This window comes from Rhinolophus hipposideros (genome assembly GCF_964194185.1).
Source record: "Rhinolophus hipposideros genome assembly, chromosome: 22".
Taxonomy (NCBI): domain Eukaryota; kingdom Metazoa; phylum Chordata; class Mammalia; order Chiroptera; family Rhinolophidae; genus Rhinolophus; species Rhinolophus hipposideros.
The window spans coordinates 6,220,604-6,240,580 of NC_138068.1; the positions used below are offsets into that span (position 1 = coordinate 6,220,604).

Sequence of the window (19,977 nt, forward strand, 5' to 3'; positions counted from 1 at the left end):
GCTTTTGGTTGAGTATTCAGGAAGATAAAACTTTCTCATAAATTAATAGTTCCAGAAAATGATTTTTCAAATGAAGACCATATTAAATCACAGCATAGTGATACAATCTGGCTGTCAACATACACTTCACACTCTTTACATGAGCAAAGACCATTTTCAGAATTTTAAAATTTGCATAATAAAAAAATCTGTATGGCAATAAAAAACTAAAGCAATGAAATCATTAAAAACAATTTTTTTCCTGCCACGTACAAATTAATTACACCCACACTTTTGTGTTCACACAAAATTCAGGTGCAAAATAATGGTCACGTGGTTTAATAATATTAAACGATATATTGATCACCTTATAATGTTCATAACTAGATGAATACAACTATTTCCCAAATTATTTAAATAAAACTCGACATTTATACCATGCATTTAACAGACCAACAGTTTGGGAAAATGCCAACGGATATATTTGCACTAGTTTTAAGAATGAGCTGTCTTCAGCCAAATACCAGAAAAAAATATTAATTTGCTTGTTTGGATGATGATTCAAATTTTACTAAGTACTCTGAACAAAGCTCTTGGCTTATGACTGCAATCAAATTTTCATCCTTACAGAGACAATCACGGTATTTCGATTACATTTTTAGAAAATTCATCCATTTAAGAAGTTAAAGAGTCAAAAATCTTTAAGTGAAATATGAACAAAAATATTATTACTATGGCAAACACATCTGTCATTATGGGGGATTGCCTACATCTGACAAAAGAGTGTGGCACTTATAATACTGCCATTCTAACTTAATTGTTTTATAGTAAAGAAGTCATTAGAATTTTCACAGATTTTCTTTTTAGTTGAATTTAGTAAATAGGAGTGTCTAGACTGTGTTTATGAAATGTATTCATGGCGTTCTGTGATTCAAGTTTTCTAAGTTATTTCCAACTCCTTTTAATCAAATATTTGTTGCTAGAAAGTCACTATTATTTTGAAAGTGTTTTCTAATGGAGCAAATTTCCCCCTGGAGAGTTCTGGAACAACTACAAAAGTCTGTGATCTTTAAGTAAAAAGTAAGAGACCGTTAGCAGTTTATATGCTTAAAAGTTCTCTTATTCTCACCGAGCTCAAGAATGACAACTGCAGTAGTGATGAGAGTGACCACTTTCATTACAATTACTTGAAGTCAGACAAATGAATATTGTCAAGTGCCTTAAAAGAGTTTCATAATAACCCCTAGTACTTATATACCAGAGGTATTCTTGTTCCTATTTGACAGGAGAGGAAACTGAGCCATAGGAAAGGTAAGTCCTCCCCATAGCCAATTCTTGAATGCAGTGGGTAGCCCTGCCGGGATGCAGCTTCACAAATATTAACTGGTGAAAAATAAGTGCTGACCGTGAGTACTTTAGATTTAAAAAAAAAAAAAAAAAAAATCAAGCCCTGTCATGATTTCCTCTTATACGTGGGTTCAAGTGCATCTGACCACGAATTAGCATAATGGGTGTGTCCTTCAGCCCGGGCACAGCCTGAGTTAGTGAACCACAGAAGGAGGAGCCTGGCATCTGACTGTGTGGCCCTGGTCCATGGCTTGACCTCTCTGTACCTGAATTTCCCAGTCTACAAAGAAGCTCCTTCAAATTAGTCAGCACTTCTAGGTCTCTGTCAATCACACTGCCATGAAGACAGAGTCGGGCTCACCAGTGTATCCAAAAGAGATTCAAACTGTAAATATGTCATGAAGACATAGCTCCATGGGGAGCGAGGGACTTTTTAACCAACAGAGTATGTGTCTGTGGAAAGGATCAGTCCAGTTCCGCCTCTGCCATGTTTGTAGACAAGCCAATCACGACCTCTCGGTTATAATCTATACTCATGGGTCAAATCCATAGGCTAAAGCAGAACTCTGGCATCCAACCTGCCCTGTGACAAGGCTCAGTTATTTGGAGACAAAGAAATGATTTCCTCACCTCCAGCTTCGTGCCGTAAACCAACATGGATTTTTGCTGGTGTTCATGAATATTTTGGTCATTATTACTTGAAATTATGTATTATTCCCAGGTTGAGTGTTGAGCTCAAAAAGAGTTGGCTCAAGTGTTTCAGTGAAAAGAAAAAAAGCGATCACAGATTTAGGTGGGCTTTGACTTGAAACATTCATGAAGTTTGGATTCTATTAAAAACATTGGAAAACTTTCAATGAAATGTTTAAGTGAAAAAAGTGAGACAACAACCCATTATGCTGTAAAATCTGCACATTCTAAACACAGGCCCAAGAGGACCCTCAGGAATCAAACAGTAGTTATTGGAATTGGAGGAAGATCTTTACTCTTCAAAGCTTCAGTTTCCTCATCTGTAAAATGGGAAAGTTAACAGTTCTGTATCATAGCACGGCTGGGGAAATTAAATAATCTAATGCATCTTCCACAGAAACTGGCACAAAGCAGGTTCCCCAAACTTTCTAGCTGATGTTGTTAATGTAAGTATATTCATATTATGCATTGAAAACATCTTAAACAAAGAAATACACTGAAATATTAACACACGGTTTTAGGTGAAATAAAAGGTTACTTTTACTTTATACATTTTTGTATAATTTCGAAAATTTTACACAAGGACGATATCTTATGTTTTATGACACAGGGACAACACAGCTCTATGGAAGAACAAAGGAGAGAATTTTCTTTACATACCACTCTGTTCTCTCTCAACCCCAGTAGCCAGTAAGTCGGGCTCTCCGAGGCTGATGTCATTGACCCGTGTCCCCACACACTCCATCTGGAGTACTTTGCACCATTCATCAGCCTCAAGATCTGTGGGAATGTCCAAAGCATCACCTGTAAGCCCGGCATCCACTTAAAAGCTGAAAGCAAAAGCCCGCCCTGCCTCACACCGACCTGATTCACAAGCAAAGGTCTTCGAGGTGTCATCGCTGAAATAAATCCCTACAGCGTGTTTCTTGGTGCTCCTTGGCAATCGAACTACATTCTTCACACTGTTGAGTTCCGTGACCTGAAACATGGACAATTAGAAGTTTGCTCACACTCCGCGAATGAATGCTTCCACTGAGCAACACCAAACTAAGGGCAGGCATGGAAAGTAGGAGGCACATCGCAGATGAACACAGCTTGACAGAAAAGTGTGTATGCCACAGCTATGAATTACTTCAGTGTTATCCTTACTACATAGCAAGGAAGGTTAACAAATTACCTTTCCTTTTGCAACTTCCTGAAGCATATTAAGCACAGGCTCTACTTCACAGAGGTAAAAAGCGTGTTTTAGAGGTTTTTTTACCCACCAAAGACTCTAGATTCTCAGCAGGTCTCCTATGTGTCTCCATCACTGTGGTCAGCCTTTCAAATGCTCCATCTCTTCAGAATGCAACTAGTGTATCTTACACACCCTAACCCCAAGGAAGGGAAGGGAAAGGTGGTCCAGTTCAAAACTAAACGATCTCACCCTCTGCCAGCCAGAGATGGAGTATCAGGACTCTCAAAAATGCCCTCTATTCAGGGTTCAAGTCCTATATTCCAACACAGAGAGATGGTTTGGGAGACACTGCCCCACTCTCTCTGACTTCCGAGCTTCTCAATGGTTATGGAACCTCTGTTTTAGAGCCTGAGGACATTGCATGGTGTTGCCTGGTTCCAATGCTTAGTATGACAAGATTTCCCCATTCGTCATTCTGTCTCTCCTTCTCCTCTCCCACAATTTCTTGGTCCCTTTAACACTTTTATAAACCCCTCCCCTCCCACACAGGATATTGGCTTGTTCTGTTTCCATAATGGCTGTCCCTCTTTCAGTTATGTCCAGATCCTCTGCTGCATTTGAGGGGTGTGATAATTGGGTCCTCTATGAGAAAAGGCCGAGGTGGCTTCAGGGTAGAGTATTTACAAGATAAATAACTCTCTCCCCTGACAAGTTTAACCTCCCCTTCCTGTGTCTCCTTTATGTTAGACAAACGAATGTGCCTCCCACTGATCTGGGCCTTCAGTAATGTCCTGCCATTTCTCCCATCTATTCTCTAAATTCAATAAAAGCCTGGCACAAGGAGTAGGTGAGGAGAGACATATATTCCATGAGCACACTCACCTAGTTATTTCATTTCCCTACTTCTTAACCTCCATTAGCTATAAACACAAATTTCTTAGCATGAAATATCATAAAAATTGCTATAGACCAACAGTTGGTACCCCCGCCCCTCACCCCCATGATTCATACGAGGTAGGGCAATTAGGTTCTCCAACTCATCCTACAAAAAGTGCTCCATACCTCACTGCTGAATATCACTGTGGTCACCTTCGAAGTACTCCCCTCGGAAAGCTATGCACAGATGCCAGTGCCTAGTCCACCCTTCAAAGCAATTCTGGAATTCTTTTTCTATGGCCATCAGAGCTGTCGTCGTATTACCCTTGATGTCCTATCATCAAAATGTCTTCCTTTCAATCTTTCCTTTATCTTCAGGTAAAGAAAGAAGTCATTGGGGCCAGATCAGGTGAGTAAGGAGGTGTTCTACTACAGGTATTTGTTTACTGGCTAAAAACTCCCTCTCAGACAGTGCCGTATGAGCTGGTGCATTGTCGTGATGCAAGAGCCATGAATTGTTGGTGAAAAGTTCAGGTCGTCTAAATTTTTCACACAGCCTTTCCAGCACTTCCAAGTAGTAAACTTGGTTAACTGTTTGTCCAGTTGGTACAAATTCATAATGAATAATCCCTCTGATATAAAAAAAAAAAACATTAGCAATGTTGCTGTAACAAGTTCACAAACTTAATTGTCCGTCCTCATATGTCAAAATCCTCTCCGTCCCAAGATGACTATATTAAGAGGTAGGACCTTTGGGAGGTGTTCAGGTCTTTGCGAGGGAGGTTCCATGCTCATGAATGGGATTAGTGCTAAAAGAGACCCTAGGGAGCTCCCATGTCCCTTCTGTCTTGTGAGGACACAGCAAGAAGATGCTTTCTATGAACCAGAAAGCAAGTTCTCACCAGACACTGAATCTGCTGTTGTTATGACCTTGGACTTTCCAGCCTCCAGAACAGTGAGACGTAAATTTCTGTTGTTTATGAACTACCCAGTTTATGGTATTTTCGTATTAACAGCCCAAATGGACTAAAACACCAGTATTTTCCATTGGCCAACCAAACCAATCTCTTTAGTGTTTTTACACAATCTATCTTATACTCCAACTACACTAGGTCCATTATAGTTTACCAGATGGAGCTGTTTAGATTTTATTTATTTTTGTGCCACTACTCCAATAGAAGCCACTATCATCTTGCTGTAACTACTCATTGGTCGTTCCACTTATATCTTAACTCCATTAATTCACGGTAAACACAATATCCAGACCATCTTTTCAAATCACATGTCTGATTTCAGCATTTTTATGCATAAAACACAACACTTCAATGACTTCCCATTGGACTTGGGACAAAAGCCCAAATCCTTGGAATGACCTTCCCCATAGCTATCTCACCAGCCTCCTCTCTGATACCTTTACCACGTGTCCTATGTCCCAGCCACACTGGCCTTTATTCAGTTCCCAGAAGAGACCATAATTCTCCTGGCACAGAGCTTTCCCCACTCTCTCTTTACTTCAGTCCCATCCCCCAATCTAATCAGTCTCAAGGCTCTACCACCCGAGGACATCCTTGCCCTCACAGCCCTCTGATGGCTATATGAGTTATTCTTCGTGTCTGTCTTGCCTCTAGGGTGAAAGTTCCATAAGGTGGTACAGCTTAGTTTTTGCTCACCACTGTGTGCCCTGAACCTAACACTGAGCCTGCCACAAAATGGGCACTCAATAAATATATGTAGACTTGACAAACAAAAGAACAAACTCACCCACGAATTCACCAGCATGGTGCTTCTCCAAGCTGAATGCCTTTCTCTCCTGCCTCTTTTCTCCAGAGAAATGACCCTTTTCCTTTAAGGTCCACTCTCTATGGGAAACTCGCCCTGACATTAGTGTAAATTGATTGTTCCCTTCTTTGTGCTCCTGTATATGCTGCATGAAGCTTTATTCTATCATCTGTTGTTATAATTAATCCATTTATCTCTCCAGCTCCCTCCCAGCTAGACATGAGTCACCTATTAATGATTACTTATAGACTGAATCAATGAATAACAATCATTTGAGAGTCAACCTTTAGTGAACCTGCACCACACACCTCACTCTGTGCTGAGACTATTCTTATACAGTATGTCTCATTTGATCTTCATAAAAACCAAATGCGATAGATATTATTATCAATATTTTCCAGATGAAGAAACTGAAGCTAAGAAAGGTCAAAGTCATGTGCCCAAGTTCACAGCTAAAATCGGGCAGAACCAAGTTTTGAACGAGGCAAACAATGAATCCTGTGCTCTTCCCCCCTCAGAATGAAATGCTTATGTGGGGTGCGGGGAGTGGGGTGGGGTACAAGTAGGGCCTGAGTGCCCGAAGCTTTATTCTGACCCTTTACTGAGACATTATATAAGAGTAGTCTACCCCAGTCTGAAACATAGCAATGACTCTGAAATATGTCATTTCATTACACATCCATTAAGGGCAAAGGGGAAGGAATAAGTCACCTGAAAAGTCAGGAAATGTAGGGAGAATTGCATGAGTCAGAACACAATTACCCATTTTGGAAATTAGTTTAGGTAATAACAATCTGACACCCCCATTCAGGGGAGGTGAGCGAGTGTTCACAGAAAAGCAAGGTTAGGTTTTAGACGTCCAAGGACGGCCATCAGTGTCTAAAGCAACAGTTTCTGCCCCCAGCGCAGAGCTGTACCTCAGTGAGCACCTGTGTGCACATACCCACAACCCCCCACCCCCACCCCCACTCCTTACTTTCAGAATTGCAATCCATGCTAATCCATGTGTGTTCTTCAAAACACATGCTGAAGTGATAACTACAGAACTAACATTTGCAGATATATGTACAAGTCACATGAAACATTTACAAGATATATTTATTTCCACCATCACTCCATGTTGTAAATGAGAAAAGCAAAACATGTTTTTTAATATTCCTTTTGCAAAGAAATGATTTTCCCTGAAAGAATCACTTTTGACGCAAACACAAATTTTGAGAAGGTCTCAGATTGTCATTTAACATGAGTGTTGTTTGAAGTGGGGGCTACCTAAGTGTATGGGACCATCAAAAGTGACTGTTTGGGGTCCTACCTCAAAAGGATGAGCATTCAGGACCATACGCATGCAATAACTCTTTCAGTTCACCTCCTGTTGGAATTTCTTGTCTTTTCCTTATGTCCAGATCAGCTAGAAGTTATTTTTTGCCAAGCTCAGAACTTTTTAGGAAAGCTCCCTCCTGAGCCTCTGTAGTTAAAGACCGTGTTTTTCTCACAGTGCAAGAGAACGGACACACCATAACCTACATGTATTATGATGTTTTTGTATACATAATAGATTCAGAAATGAAACATAAAAATGTCTTCAAGGTGAAACAGCTTCAAGGAAAGAACTACTTAAACACAACTGTAGTAGAACCATATTCCCTCTCCAAGACTCTCCCTTGCATGCATTCCTTCATTCATCAAAATTTTCAATTAAATGTGCAAGAAAACCAATCCCGCTGACAACCAATGGCCGTGAAGGTCATACAGTCATCCAGAACCACTCTCATTTGATTTCCATAGAAACTTAGTCAAGATTTGGTTCCCACTTGACACCCCAAAGCTCATCCATCTGCATAGGACCATTGGTTTTCCTTTCGCCTTTATTGCCCAATTCACAAATGCATTTCCTAAGAAAGACAGTACAGCATTTCAAACCAAAATCTAAAATATGTCTGAGAATTATGACGTAAGAGATAAAGGAACGGTTGAATGCAAGGGAGATCTTAAATGAGATCCAGTTATAAATTTTCAGTACTAACAGAAGAGTTCTGGTAGTTAGCAGAAGAGAAAGTTCTTTTGTGATTAAAAATGCTACTTAAAGCATTTCAATATTTTTACCTACCCTTGTATATAATCTTCATCCTAAAACAATAGCAAACCAGGATAGATAAGCAAAATAACTTCTGTTTATTTTCTAGGCTGCTGGTTACTTTTTCAAATTAATCTGTGATCCTTCAGTTTCTTACCTTCCTTTTCCTTTTTTGAGATATATTTAAGCCTACTGAATCCAGCTACACTATCAAAGGCCAGAAACGTGTGGCTTACTGAAAATGTCAATATGAGGACCTTTGAAATGCTTCATTTTCTCTAGAAAATGTGTGTTTACTTTCCAAAGGCCAGGTTAGCTTCAGGTTTAATCTGATTCCGTACATCCTGGGGCCAATTCAATCTTTGGATTCATTCAAAACTCACGGAAGATAGTGGCTCCTTGAAAATTCCACTGGTAAAATGATAATGACCATTAAATAAGAAATTCTGTGATGCATAAAGTTATGTTTTTGAGCATGGAGGTTGGAAAAGATTAGGGAAAGATCAGGTGTGGCAAAAATGATTCTCCTGCTAGGATTCGGAGTTATTTGAAATCAAACCAAAGGCAAATTCCGCACCTCACAGCAAACTTCCCTTCCTATTCTAGACTGAATTATTTGTTCACCATCATCCATTGCCTTCCAGCCCCGTGACTCTTTCCTGATGAGTTTGAACTTGGTCATGCAACTTGCTTTAGCCAGTAGAATGGGCGCTGATCTGCTGTGCCCATGAAGATGACTTCAGTGCATGGATAATTAGGTCAGTTACTCTCTCCTTCAGCGTTGTATCTAGAACAACATTCCCCTCTTTCTTCTTAGATCTCTGAATGCACAGACAGATGGATCTCATCTGAGTCAAACTAATCCAGCTGTGCTCAATACACTCACGTCCAACCCAGGTCCCTCCATGTAACAAAGACAGGAGATCAATGTGTTGCTATAAGGTCCTGAGATTGTGGAATTGCTGCTACAGCAGAAGCTGGCTAATTAATACACCCTCTGTTTGATTTCCTTTTGGCCAAGAATTTTCATAGCTTTTCTCTCAACTCCTGCTGTATAACAAGTGTGGGGACAGAGACAGGAATACAGTTTACAGGCTCTCGGCCTCATGTGGAAAGGTGCTCACTGGGGTAGTAAATGGCCATCAACTGTGATTGGATAGCCATCAGCTGTGGCTAGTTGGCCGTCAGCTGTAACCAGTGAGCCATTGGCCACTAACATAACTGACGTGGCTACGCTAGCAGCAAATGGAGGCTAGCAAGAAGATGGTGGCTGAGCTAGCGAGAGCGAATTGCAGTTAGAATGGTGGCGTGCAGTTAGCAAGTGGGGTTGGTTGGTTGGCAGAGAGAAGTGGACGGCAGGTTGCGGATAGTGTGGCTCCTGCTTCCTGTGTCTCCAACTCAGCCGCCAGTGAGACTATAGAGGTATGACTCCCCTACTTATGGCTCCGTGGGTGTTCCTTTTTGGCCTCACCATATCCTGCGTTCTTATGTGGGGAACTGGAGCTGAGACCCTGCATAACACCCTGCATGACAATAATATTGCTTCTAGTACAAAAGAGACCAGATTTCCTAGTCAAATACATAACACACTGGAATATTGGTCATCAGTTTTATTGTAGTAGTTGAATCGTTTGTTTTTGTTTTTTAATTTTTTCAAAGGAAGTCTCACACAGTGTTTCATTATATTAAGGTAAAGCTAGACCAAGGGTGTCCAAACTTTTTTCAATGTTTTTTACCAAGGGCCATATGTGGTAAAATACACAAACAGCCGGGCCACTCACTCGAGGTGAAGTACATATTGTTTCACCTGGTTTATTTAAGTAAACTAAATATATTTTTGGAATTTGCTGCAGGCCAATTAAAAATGGATTGCGGGCCACAGTTTGGACACCCCTGAGCTAGACTAATTACAGGAGGAAATGAATCCCACCCCACTTGTCTTCTCAATGGTAACAGGTATAAATCCACTTCTCCAGAAGGAAGCCCACCCACTTCAGTAAACCACAGACTGCTGAATAGTTACAATGCGATACTAAATTCTCAGGTACCAAGCATCCTTGGTATATTATTAAACCAGAATTATTAATTATTATTATTATTAAACAAGAATGAATAGTGAGAGGCAGAGAAGAAACTTAATTATGATTTCACAGATGGAATAGAGGGTGGGGCCGCAATCAGCACAAGAACTTCTGGCTTTTATATATGTATGTTGCCCTAATACTACTCTCCATAACATGTCCTCCTTAGAACATACCAAAAATAAATCAATGAATAAATGACTGGCTGAATAGATGAACAGACGAGTAAGACTAAAGATGACAAGAGTTTTGGAGGCAAACACATAAAAAGCTATTTCTGGGAGAGGGTAAAAATAAGGAATGCCAATCTTAATTCCTAAATTAAAATAAAGTATCTGTCAAATCAAAAGAAGGCAATCTGAACTAAAATCATCATTGCTACTTGGACCTTAAAATGCTGAAGAGAGCCGGCCCGGTGGCTCAGGCGGTTAGAGCTCCATGCTCCTAACTCCCAAGGCTGCCGGTTCGATTCCCACATGGCCCAGTGGGCTCTCAACCACAAGGTTGCCAGTTCGATTTCTCAAGTCCCGCAAGGGATGGTGGGCAGTGCCCCCTGCAACTAAGATTGAACACGGCACTTTGAGCTGAGCTGCCGCTGACCACCCGGATGGCTCAGTTAGTTGGAGCACGTCCTCTCAACCACAAGGTTACCGGTTCGACTCCTGCAGGGGTTGCAGGGCAGTGCCCCCTGCAACTAGAAAACGGCAACTGGACCTGGAGCTGAGCTGCGCCCTCCACAACTAAGACTGAAAGGACAACAACTTGAAGCTGAACAGCACCCTCCACAACTAAGATTGAAAGGACAACAACTTGACTTGAAAAAAAGTCCTGGAAGTACACACTGTTCCCCAATAAAGTCCTGTTCCCCTTCCCCAATAAAATCTTAAAAAAAAAAAAAAAAAAGAACTTTAAAAATATTTGTATCCTTAAAAAAAAAAATGCAGAAAAACTCATCTTTTCAAAAACCATTTGCTGAGGTGGGTACACACTATGGCACCTGGTTTACATCCCAGGCTGCTGCTGTAGTGAAATTCTTCTTGGGACACTCAGCACAGGAATCTAAATATCAGGTCATCAGGATCAAGAACATACAGGAAAGGAAAGAAATCTCAAGACTACAGTCCAGTGAACATGTACACATTATCTGGGTACATGCCTATGTAGCCACCATCCAAATAAGAAATCTCTGTTAATACCACCACTTACTGGGTCAATAGGCCCACATATAGAACCACTACTCTGACATTCATCACCAGTGGCTAGTTCTTTTAATAACCTTTGTATAGGGACAGCCAGTTAGCTCAGTTGGTTGGAGCGCGGTGCTCTTAACAACAAGGTTGCCAGGTGGATCGCCACATGGGCCACTGTGAGCTGCGCCCTCCACCACTAGATTGAAACAACTACTTGACTTGGAGCTGATGGGTCCGGGAAAAACACTTAAAAACAACAAAAAAACCTTTGTATAAATTGAATCACATTGCATGTATTTTTCTGTGTCAATTCTTTCACCCAGTACCAAGTCTGAGATTCACCCACGCCGTAGCGTATATAAGAAGTTTGGGGTTCGGTGTAGTAGTCTGTTGTGTGGGCGACCACTTTGTTTTTTAATTTTTTATTTGCTTTCATTTTAGATATATCTCTTGTAGAAACATGATTTGATGTTAAGAAACAGAGAGTTGGACTACTACATTGTCCAATCTAAGCCACTGTCTTGATAGAGGTGTTAAATCAATCTAAATTAATTCTGATGCTTCACATTTGGGAATTACTTCAGTCCTCTTATTTTTCCTAATTCCTTTAGGTATCATTTTTAAAAAAAAAGTTAGGTTTTTTTTGTTTGTTTGTTTTGTTTTTTCTGCCTTCTGCCTTTTGCTCCAGGAATTCTGTGTTCATCATTTTCTTTTCTGAAATTTTATTTTGAAGATTTTCAACCACAGAAAAGCTGAAAGTGTAATACCTTACTACATCGTTTTACGTAAGGGACTTACATGGATTTTGGCGTGGGGGTGGGGGGTTGGAAGGAATCCCCTGAGGGATGACCTTACAAAGTACACCAAGCACCTCAAATCGACCATTATTAACATTTTATCACCTTTATTTCATTGGCCTTATCTCTCTATGCATATAAATACAAAGGGTGCCAAAAATGTACACACATTTTAAGAATGGAAAAAATTGTATTTAAATTGTAATACTCAATATACGATCAATAACAAAAGATGAATACAAGTCATGTGTATACATTTTTATCTTTTCTTTTTTTTTCTTTTTTAACTTTTTGGCACCCCCAGCGTATGAGTGCTTGTGTGGGTATCCAGGTATGTACACGTGCGTACACACTTGGTTTTGATTGAATTATTTGAAAGAAAATGTCAGGCATAGACACAAATCATCCCTACAACGTTAGCAAATATTTCTTATAAACAGCAAGGGTCTCCCACATCACCTTAATGGTATTTTCACAACTAAGAAAATATGCAAGAACTCCTTGTATCATCAAATTTCTACCCCATATTCAAAGGTCCCTAAAGATCCCCAAAATGTCTTTCAGAGCTGTGCCCACACCCTCTCTACCATCACCCAATCCAGGATCCAAGGAAAGTGTATGCACTGTATTTCTCCTTATACCTGAGGCTCTTTTCATTCAGAAGATACCCCACATTATGTAAATGAGACTATAATTTTGAAAGGATCATGTCTGTTTTCTTGTAAAATGTTCCATGTTCTAGATGTGTTTGTTTTCCCATGGTGCCCTTGGTTTTTCTATCCCCTATACGTCTTCTGAAATGGAAGTCAGGTCTAAAGCCTTGATAAGATTCAGATAACATTTCGTGGGCTTCACACTGCATCTTAGCAGAAGGCACATAATGTCAGAAAATCCCTCCATTGATGAGGTTCAGTCTGATCGCTTGGAGGCAGCCGCCACTTCTCTCTAGAGTAAAACAGCAAGTGTTCTATTTGTATTTATAGTTGGGTGATACTTGGACATCATGTGAACGTCCTGTTCCCCAGCTACTTTCCAGGGAATTGTCTCAGCATCCACTGAGGACCGTTTATGTGCTATTCTCTAAAATACTATTCTCTAAAATACTCTAAAATACTATTCTCTAAAATACTGTTCTCTAAAATACTATTCTCTAAAATACTATTCTCTTTAATATTCTCTAAAATACTATTCTCTTTAATCCAACTGCTTTGTCAACCTAAGCCCATATATATATCTATGATAACCAGAGTGAAGATAAATATTGACGGAGTTTGCTTTTACTATTCCCATCCCTACATTACTTTTTACTAAAGTCATCTGGGAACACAGATCATGGTATTACCATTCTTATTCATTTATTAGTTCATAATGTACAACTACTGCATTTAATCAGGTGAGGAAGTCCAACTACCGTGAATTCACTCTGTACGTTTAGCTGATACAGCACCCACCATACACTCCTTATCAATTCGGGCGTCCTTATTCTCAGTGTTGAACTTAGATTCGTCAATTAGTGAGCTGTTGTACACCGTCGGGCAGTTCACTCTAGAAGGGAACCGTGCCATTTGTGACTTGACACCATCATCAGTCTCTTCATGGGCTTTTCAGCAGGGACAGCCAGCTAGCTGTTATCACAACTCCAAGTTCTAATTGTAGTTATTTAGGATCTGAAGAAAACCACGCATTGGTGACTTCAGGGGTCCACTTAGGTTACACTTGTAGAGCCTGTTGAGAAGGGTGGAGGCACCTGCATGGTATCTTATCAGGGCCTCAAATCCTCCCCTTGCAGAAGGCATCCTTCCTTCAACAGAGACTCGAGACAGATGATGGGGGCGACCTTCCTGTACCAATGCGGAAATGCCAGGAGGCTACCTTACTGGGGGTGTGCTTTTTGGCTCCAAAAAGCACAGTGATGTTGGATGGCACTGCCCAAAAAATCAGTCTTAACAAACTTTGATTCACTTTTCTCAAGATCTAGTCCAACTGTGTGTTTTCCTCCCACACACCCTGAGTTCCTCTAAGGGAAACGGATTTCTTTCCGTAATGGGAAGAAAACAAGCTACACACTCACGTCTCCAGAGAGGACAGTGGATAGCTGATCTAGTGGACAGTTCTTTGGAACTTCCAGAGTCTTCCTATACACCTCTCTGCAAATACAGCCTATTGTGATACAGGAGATCATTACATTGAGCAGACACAACTCTACTGAAAGAAAGGCAGTGTACAGCTTATTTTCTTCCTCATCTTCAAAGCCCAACTGAAGTCCATTTCATGTATGAGGTCTCTTTGGTGCGACCAAGCAAGAACACTAAGCTTGCTCCATTTTGCCCAGAAACACTCTCCCTCTAGACGGCCCTGTCCTTAGCTATGCACATAATCCCTCCTCTGTGACACTGTCCCTGATTGTTTAAAATTGCAACACTCCCATTCCGTACTCCCTTCCCCTTTTCCCTGCTTTAATTTTCTCCTTGGCATTTATCAGTCACACCAACACTCTATATACTTTACTTACATATTTCCTTTCTGTCTGTCTCCTCCCCGTTAGAGCAGGGATGGGACCGGGAGTCACCTGCTTTGGTCTCTGCTATATCTCTGGAGCCATGAAGGCACATTCCCAATAAGCACATGCTAAGTGGAAACTCTACCTCCTGCCGCAAACATTATTATCACCTCCATCGTAATGACAAGGAGATGGACTGCAGGCAAGTCATTAACATGACCAGGGGTGGACCATTTCCAAATGGAGGCAGAGGTAGGATTTGACTCCAGGCAGGTGGACTCTTCATCAGGTACCAGATATTGGGTTCCATACTCCCCATATCAATTGTGTTATTGAATTTTTTTCACAACATTTCTAACTAGCTGGCTCCATTCTATTCCCATTGGACACGTAAGAGTGCTGAGGCCTCTAGGGGTTCATTTGTTTACACACCTGGCAAACAGTGAGCCTGGATCCAAACACAGATAGCCTGACTGCTCTTTACTAACCCACCAAATGCCACCAAATGATACACAGCAAAGGACTGGAGAGGCCATCATTCTCGAGGGAGGCCTTGTTTTCCTAAGGGGGATCATGATGGATGAGCAAGGGTTTATGAGACAAAGAAAGGAAGAACGAATTTGTAGGCAAAAGAAACTACATATGTACATTCATGAAACCACAATTTGGTATGATAGAAACACGGGGAAGACTGATGGTGAGGAGGGCGGCAGGGGAAAACACAAAGCATGAAGCTGGAGCAGCTGGACCAGGGCTTAGCTCCTAATAAAGGGCTGGTGTGAATCAGGAAGTCTGAAAAGCGTGTATTAAAAGATTCTAAGCAGATGAATGCAAGGGTCAGAGCTGTATAGTGGAAAAACTATTTTGTAGGCCAGTGGTTCGCAATCTGGGAGAGATTTCCGCACTCTTCTCCTCCCCATTGGGAAAACATTGAGCAATGTCTGGAGGCATTTTCCGTTGTCCAAACTGGGAGGGTACTACTGGCATCTAGTGGGTGGAGGCCAGAAATACTGCTAAACATCCCACAAGGCACAGGACAGCCCCCCACAACCAAAGCAGTGCTTAGGCTGAGAAACCTTGTTCCAGTAAAAGTAGAGAATGAAGAAGGTGGATGTGTCCTGCAACTACAGTGTGCCATTTACATGGAATGGATGAGAATGGCGCCCTCTGGCTTGAGCAGCGAGAAGCAGGCTTGGCCATACATGGTGGCGTTAACTGTGGGAAGGAGGTGAGCATGACCTGAGGATGGAGATGGGGTTTAGAGGGGCAAAGAGACAACCAGGCAATAAACCGATTAGGACTTAAACTTAGGTTAGAATGGAAGTGAAAAGACAGGGAGAAACTTAAGAGTTACTTAATTACTATGCAGTTCCTGCTTTCTAGTTGTTAATTGTCAACAACACCAAGTATTATGACTCCATCAAAGGAAAAAAAAAACATTCACCACTCTCCTAAACTCCTGATAAATCTTTAAGTATGCTCTCCAATTAGGAATTCCCAAATAAGGACTGCCAAATTATTTTGGCTTTTAAAGCCATATTCCAGATGTCTTATTCCTCATACGTGATAATATTCACTGAAATAAATGTTTAATAGCCAGAGATTAACAAAGTGGCCATACCTTAAAAGTTTAATTTCCTACCTATAGAGTTTTGCATTAACAACTTGGAAAACAATTACAAATTACACCACTCAATTTTCCAAATGGATTATTTTGTCACTAGATGGGAAGACTGTTCAAATTTCTTCTGGTGTTTCAAGAGAAGATAAATAAAATCGGATTTTTAAAAGTACATTCCCTTGAGGAACTGGTATAGTCCTGTCAAAATGATGCAATTAGTAGGCATTGCGTGAGGATTTTAACTATATTCGGGTGTAGTGCAACGTCAGAATCCATTTAGGAAAACAAGGATTTGATTTCCAATGTTTCCATTTCTTTTGCTGTTAGTAATGTGCAAGTGATGATTTATTTATGTTTACAGAGTGAAAATGAGACAGCTACCTAAAATGCAATTTGCCGCGTTGCTTTCGTAGGCTGTATCCTAATTATTTTTCCCCCTGTGGGACTGAATGAATTAAGTGAGCAATTCACTTTGTATATGCAAATCACAAACCTCTGCAGAAGCTTCAAATTGCTTTATTCTTAAAAAAAAAAAAAAAAAAAATTAAAGCCATTATCCTACTGAAAATGAAGAGGCATAAGCCCCTTTGACTTTTGTAGGTGTCTTTGAAAATAAAAGTAATATGAAAGCAATTCCTTTTGGGGTCCATCATGTTTTCTCAAGTGTTAATAAAATAATCAATTACACTATTCCTATTACTATTGTTTTTGTGGTAACACTTGTTTGTACATTATTATTATTGTGTGTTGAAATTTCAGAATATCCTAAATATACCAATAAACATGTCTATTAAAAAGTGCCAAGACTTCTTATAACACGTTCCAAACTTTTCAACTTTTTCATACTGTTTCCTAAGAAAAGCACCAACGGTTTTAAGACACAGTGCACATAAGAGACACGCTCAGTTCTAATCAAATACTGTCAGCACAAAACATCTCTCTCCACAAGTGTCCCTTCAGTACCCTGAACACAGCAGGTTAAGCAAACATTTTATGAAAGATTTCTTAAGAAAGAACCAGTCTAGACGGTTATATCCCAACCCCCATGTAGATGGTTTCATTCTTTCCAAAAATATCTACATGCCCGTGGTCACTTAAAATAAACTGGACAAGTGCCTGTCTGAGTTATAAATCTAAACTGTCTCCCTGAAAATTGGATCCTTATTTATACATGGAAAATAACTTAAACAATCTATTCATTGTGTCTTCCTTAAAAATAAAAAGCCACACGCACCAAAAAAAAAGTGCTTAAACTGAGAAGTTTGCATCTGAAACTTATACAGAGCATGGAATCTGGGGTGAAGGGTTCTTTCCTAAGCTGTCAGTGGGGGTGTGATTTTGCATAATCTATCTGGACACAGTTTGGCAGTAGTTACAAAAATTTGAAAGGTGTGGGGTATTACCTGACAATCTCACTTCTAAGACTTTTTCTTCCAAAAAGATTAACATGAGCACATAAAGACAGATGTACACATTTCTCACCATAATAAAATTTGTGTTAGCAAAAAAAAAAAAGGAAACCTTAAAAAAAAAAAAAGGAGACCTTTTTGTCTACCAATTTGGGTATTTTTAAACAGATTACACGTATGTCAATATTAAAGAGTACTCTAGAACTGTTAAATTAATAAGGTGTGATTAATGAGCCACTAATTATTGACTCAGAATTACAGTCAAAATGTGACTGGAAAGGGGACTGGTATAATTAATGTAACCATTTAGTTTATCTCATAAACCATAATATTCTGAATATGAAAGCAATTGCTACTAAAAGTTATGCAAGAACTACAGATTCACCAAGAGTGTCCTGGGGAAATCTGTAATTATGGCCTCCTCTAACACAGTACGTACAATATGTAATTAATTACTCCATCCTTGCTCTAAAAATAGGATCTATATACATGTTTCTATTTGTATAGACAGAGAAAAGCGTCTGAAAAGTACACATTAATTTATTAGCATTTTTTTCTGAGGACCAGGACAAAGGCCCAAGATAGGATTATTTTCTTTCATTTTACTTCTTATACGTCTGAATTGCTTAAATAGGCTACGTGAAACATATACGATGTTCATAATTTAAACATTAAGAAGAGTGAAGGAAAAAGAGGAAGAAATCTGCAAAATAATTTCAAGTGAGGTGAGTGATCTCCAACCTTCATCAATGCTTTGCCCAGTAACTCACTTGGCGAACAATATTCTGTGATTTCACTCGCACTCAAAACCACTGACTGATTTTTCACTAACTTAAGAAAACCCACCCTTTTTCTTTTGACATCATTTACAGAGAACTTCTGTGTGTGCTTGGATGATAATGAAGTGTTTCCACATACACACAAATGTGAAATCACATAGACCACGTCCTAAACGTACATGTTCGTAAGAAATTCGTGGAAGAAATAAGTGTGAATGGGGAAAAAGAGGTATTTGCAATCAATGAACTTTGTGAGTCAAGTTTGTTTTTGTCTTGTTCTTATTTTGCTACATGTATGTTTCTTAAAAATATAACCTTGTCAAACAAATAGACCAGCGACAGCAAACAGATGAAATTTTCAGAAACCTCTAAAAAAAACTGAAGCTCCTTCCAAAACACAAGGGAAACTAATCATTTCAAATGATTAGTCAAATAATTATGGGGTAGAAAAAAATCGTTTAAACTAGATGGCTGCTTTATTAGGCTATAGGCCAAAAACGACTTATGCAAGTACTTACTTCAAAAGGGCTTTAAATTTAATCCAAATTAAATGAAATAATTAGGTGTAACCTTAACAAAACATGTAGGAGATGGAGGTTAAACATTACAAATGCTGACAGAAGAAATCAAAGAAGATTTGAAATAAATGGAGGGACATACCATGTTCATGAACTGAAAGACTCAACATAGAAAAGATGTCAGTTCTCCAACAAGTTGATCTATAGGTTTCATGTAATTCTTTTCAAAATCCTAACACAGGCTTTGTAGACATAGACAAGCTTATTTTAGAATTTTCTGGAAAGGCACAAGACTAACTAAGACAACCTTAGTCGAGAATAAAGAGAATAAAGTGGAAGGTATCATTCATCCTAATATTAAGGATTGTGTCTACAGTCACCAAGACAGCCTAGTAGTAGCAGAGACATACATAGCTCAATGGAAAAGAATAGAGAATCTAGAAATGGACCGATGCTTCTATACCTAAATAATTTTTGACAAAAGTGCAAAAGCAATTCAATCAGGAAAGAATAACTTTGTTCAACAAATGGTATTGGACATCCATAGGTTAAAAAAAGAAAAAAATGAAATTCAACCCATATCTCACACCTTATACAAAAAGGAAATTCAGAATGAATCATGAAGTGACTTAAATGTAAAACTTAAAACTATAAAACGTTTAGAAATAAAAAATAATAACAAAACAAGGAGAAAATATGCAGGATCCAAGGCCAGGCAGAGACTTGATACTAAAAGCATGACCCATAAAAGTAAAAATTCAAACACTGGACCACATCACAATTAAAACTTTTATTCTGAAAAAACAAACAAACAAACAAAAAACCCCTGTTACGGGGATGAAAAGATAAGCTATGGAATGGAAGAAAATATTTGCAACCACATTATCTGACAAAGGATGACTATCTTGACTACATTAAAAAACAAACAAATAACAACAACAACAAAAAAAAAAAACCCACCAAACTCAATAGTTAAAGAAAAAAAAAATCCGGTTAAAAAAATGGGTAAAATACATGGAGCTATTTCATAGAAAAAGACAGAGATGGCAAATAAGTGCATGAATATATTCAATATCATAAGCCCTTAAGGAATGCAAATTAAAATCACAATGACCTATCCACTACACAGGTAACCTTGTGTCCAACTAAAAATCAGCTGT

At 39.4% G+C, this 19,977-nt stretch overlaps 1 protein-coding gene across 2 annotated transcripts in view; it reads right to left on the reverse strand.

The window, feature by feature from the left end:
* The window catches only part of DOK5 (docking protein 5), a 122,877-nt gene that overhangs the window by 38,682 nt on the left and 64,218 nt on the right, over positions 1-19,977 (reverse strand). For both annotated transcript variants that reach the window (XM_081033671.1, XM_081033672.1), the window contains exons 3-4: positions 2,881-2,995; positions 2,677-2,796 (exon numbers count right to left, since the gene is read on the reverse strand). In XM_081033671.1, coding sequence (XP_080889797.1) covers positions 2,677-2,796; positions 2,881-2,995 — 235 coding nt within the window. The remainder of the gene's footprint in view (positions 1-2,676; positions 2,797-2,880; positions 2,996-19,977) is intronic.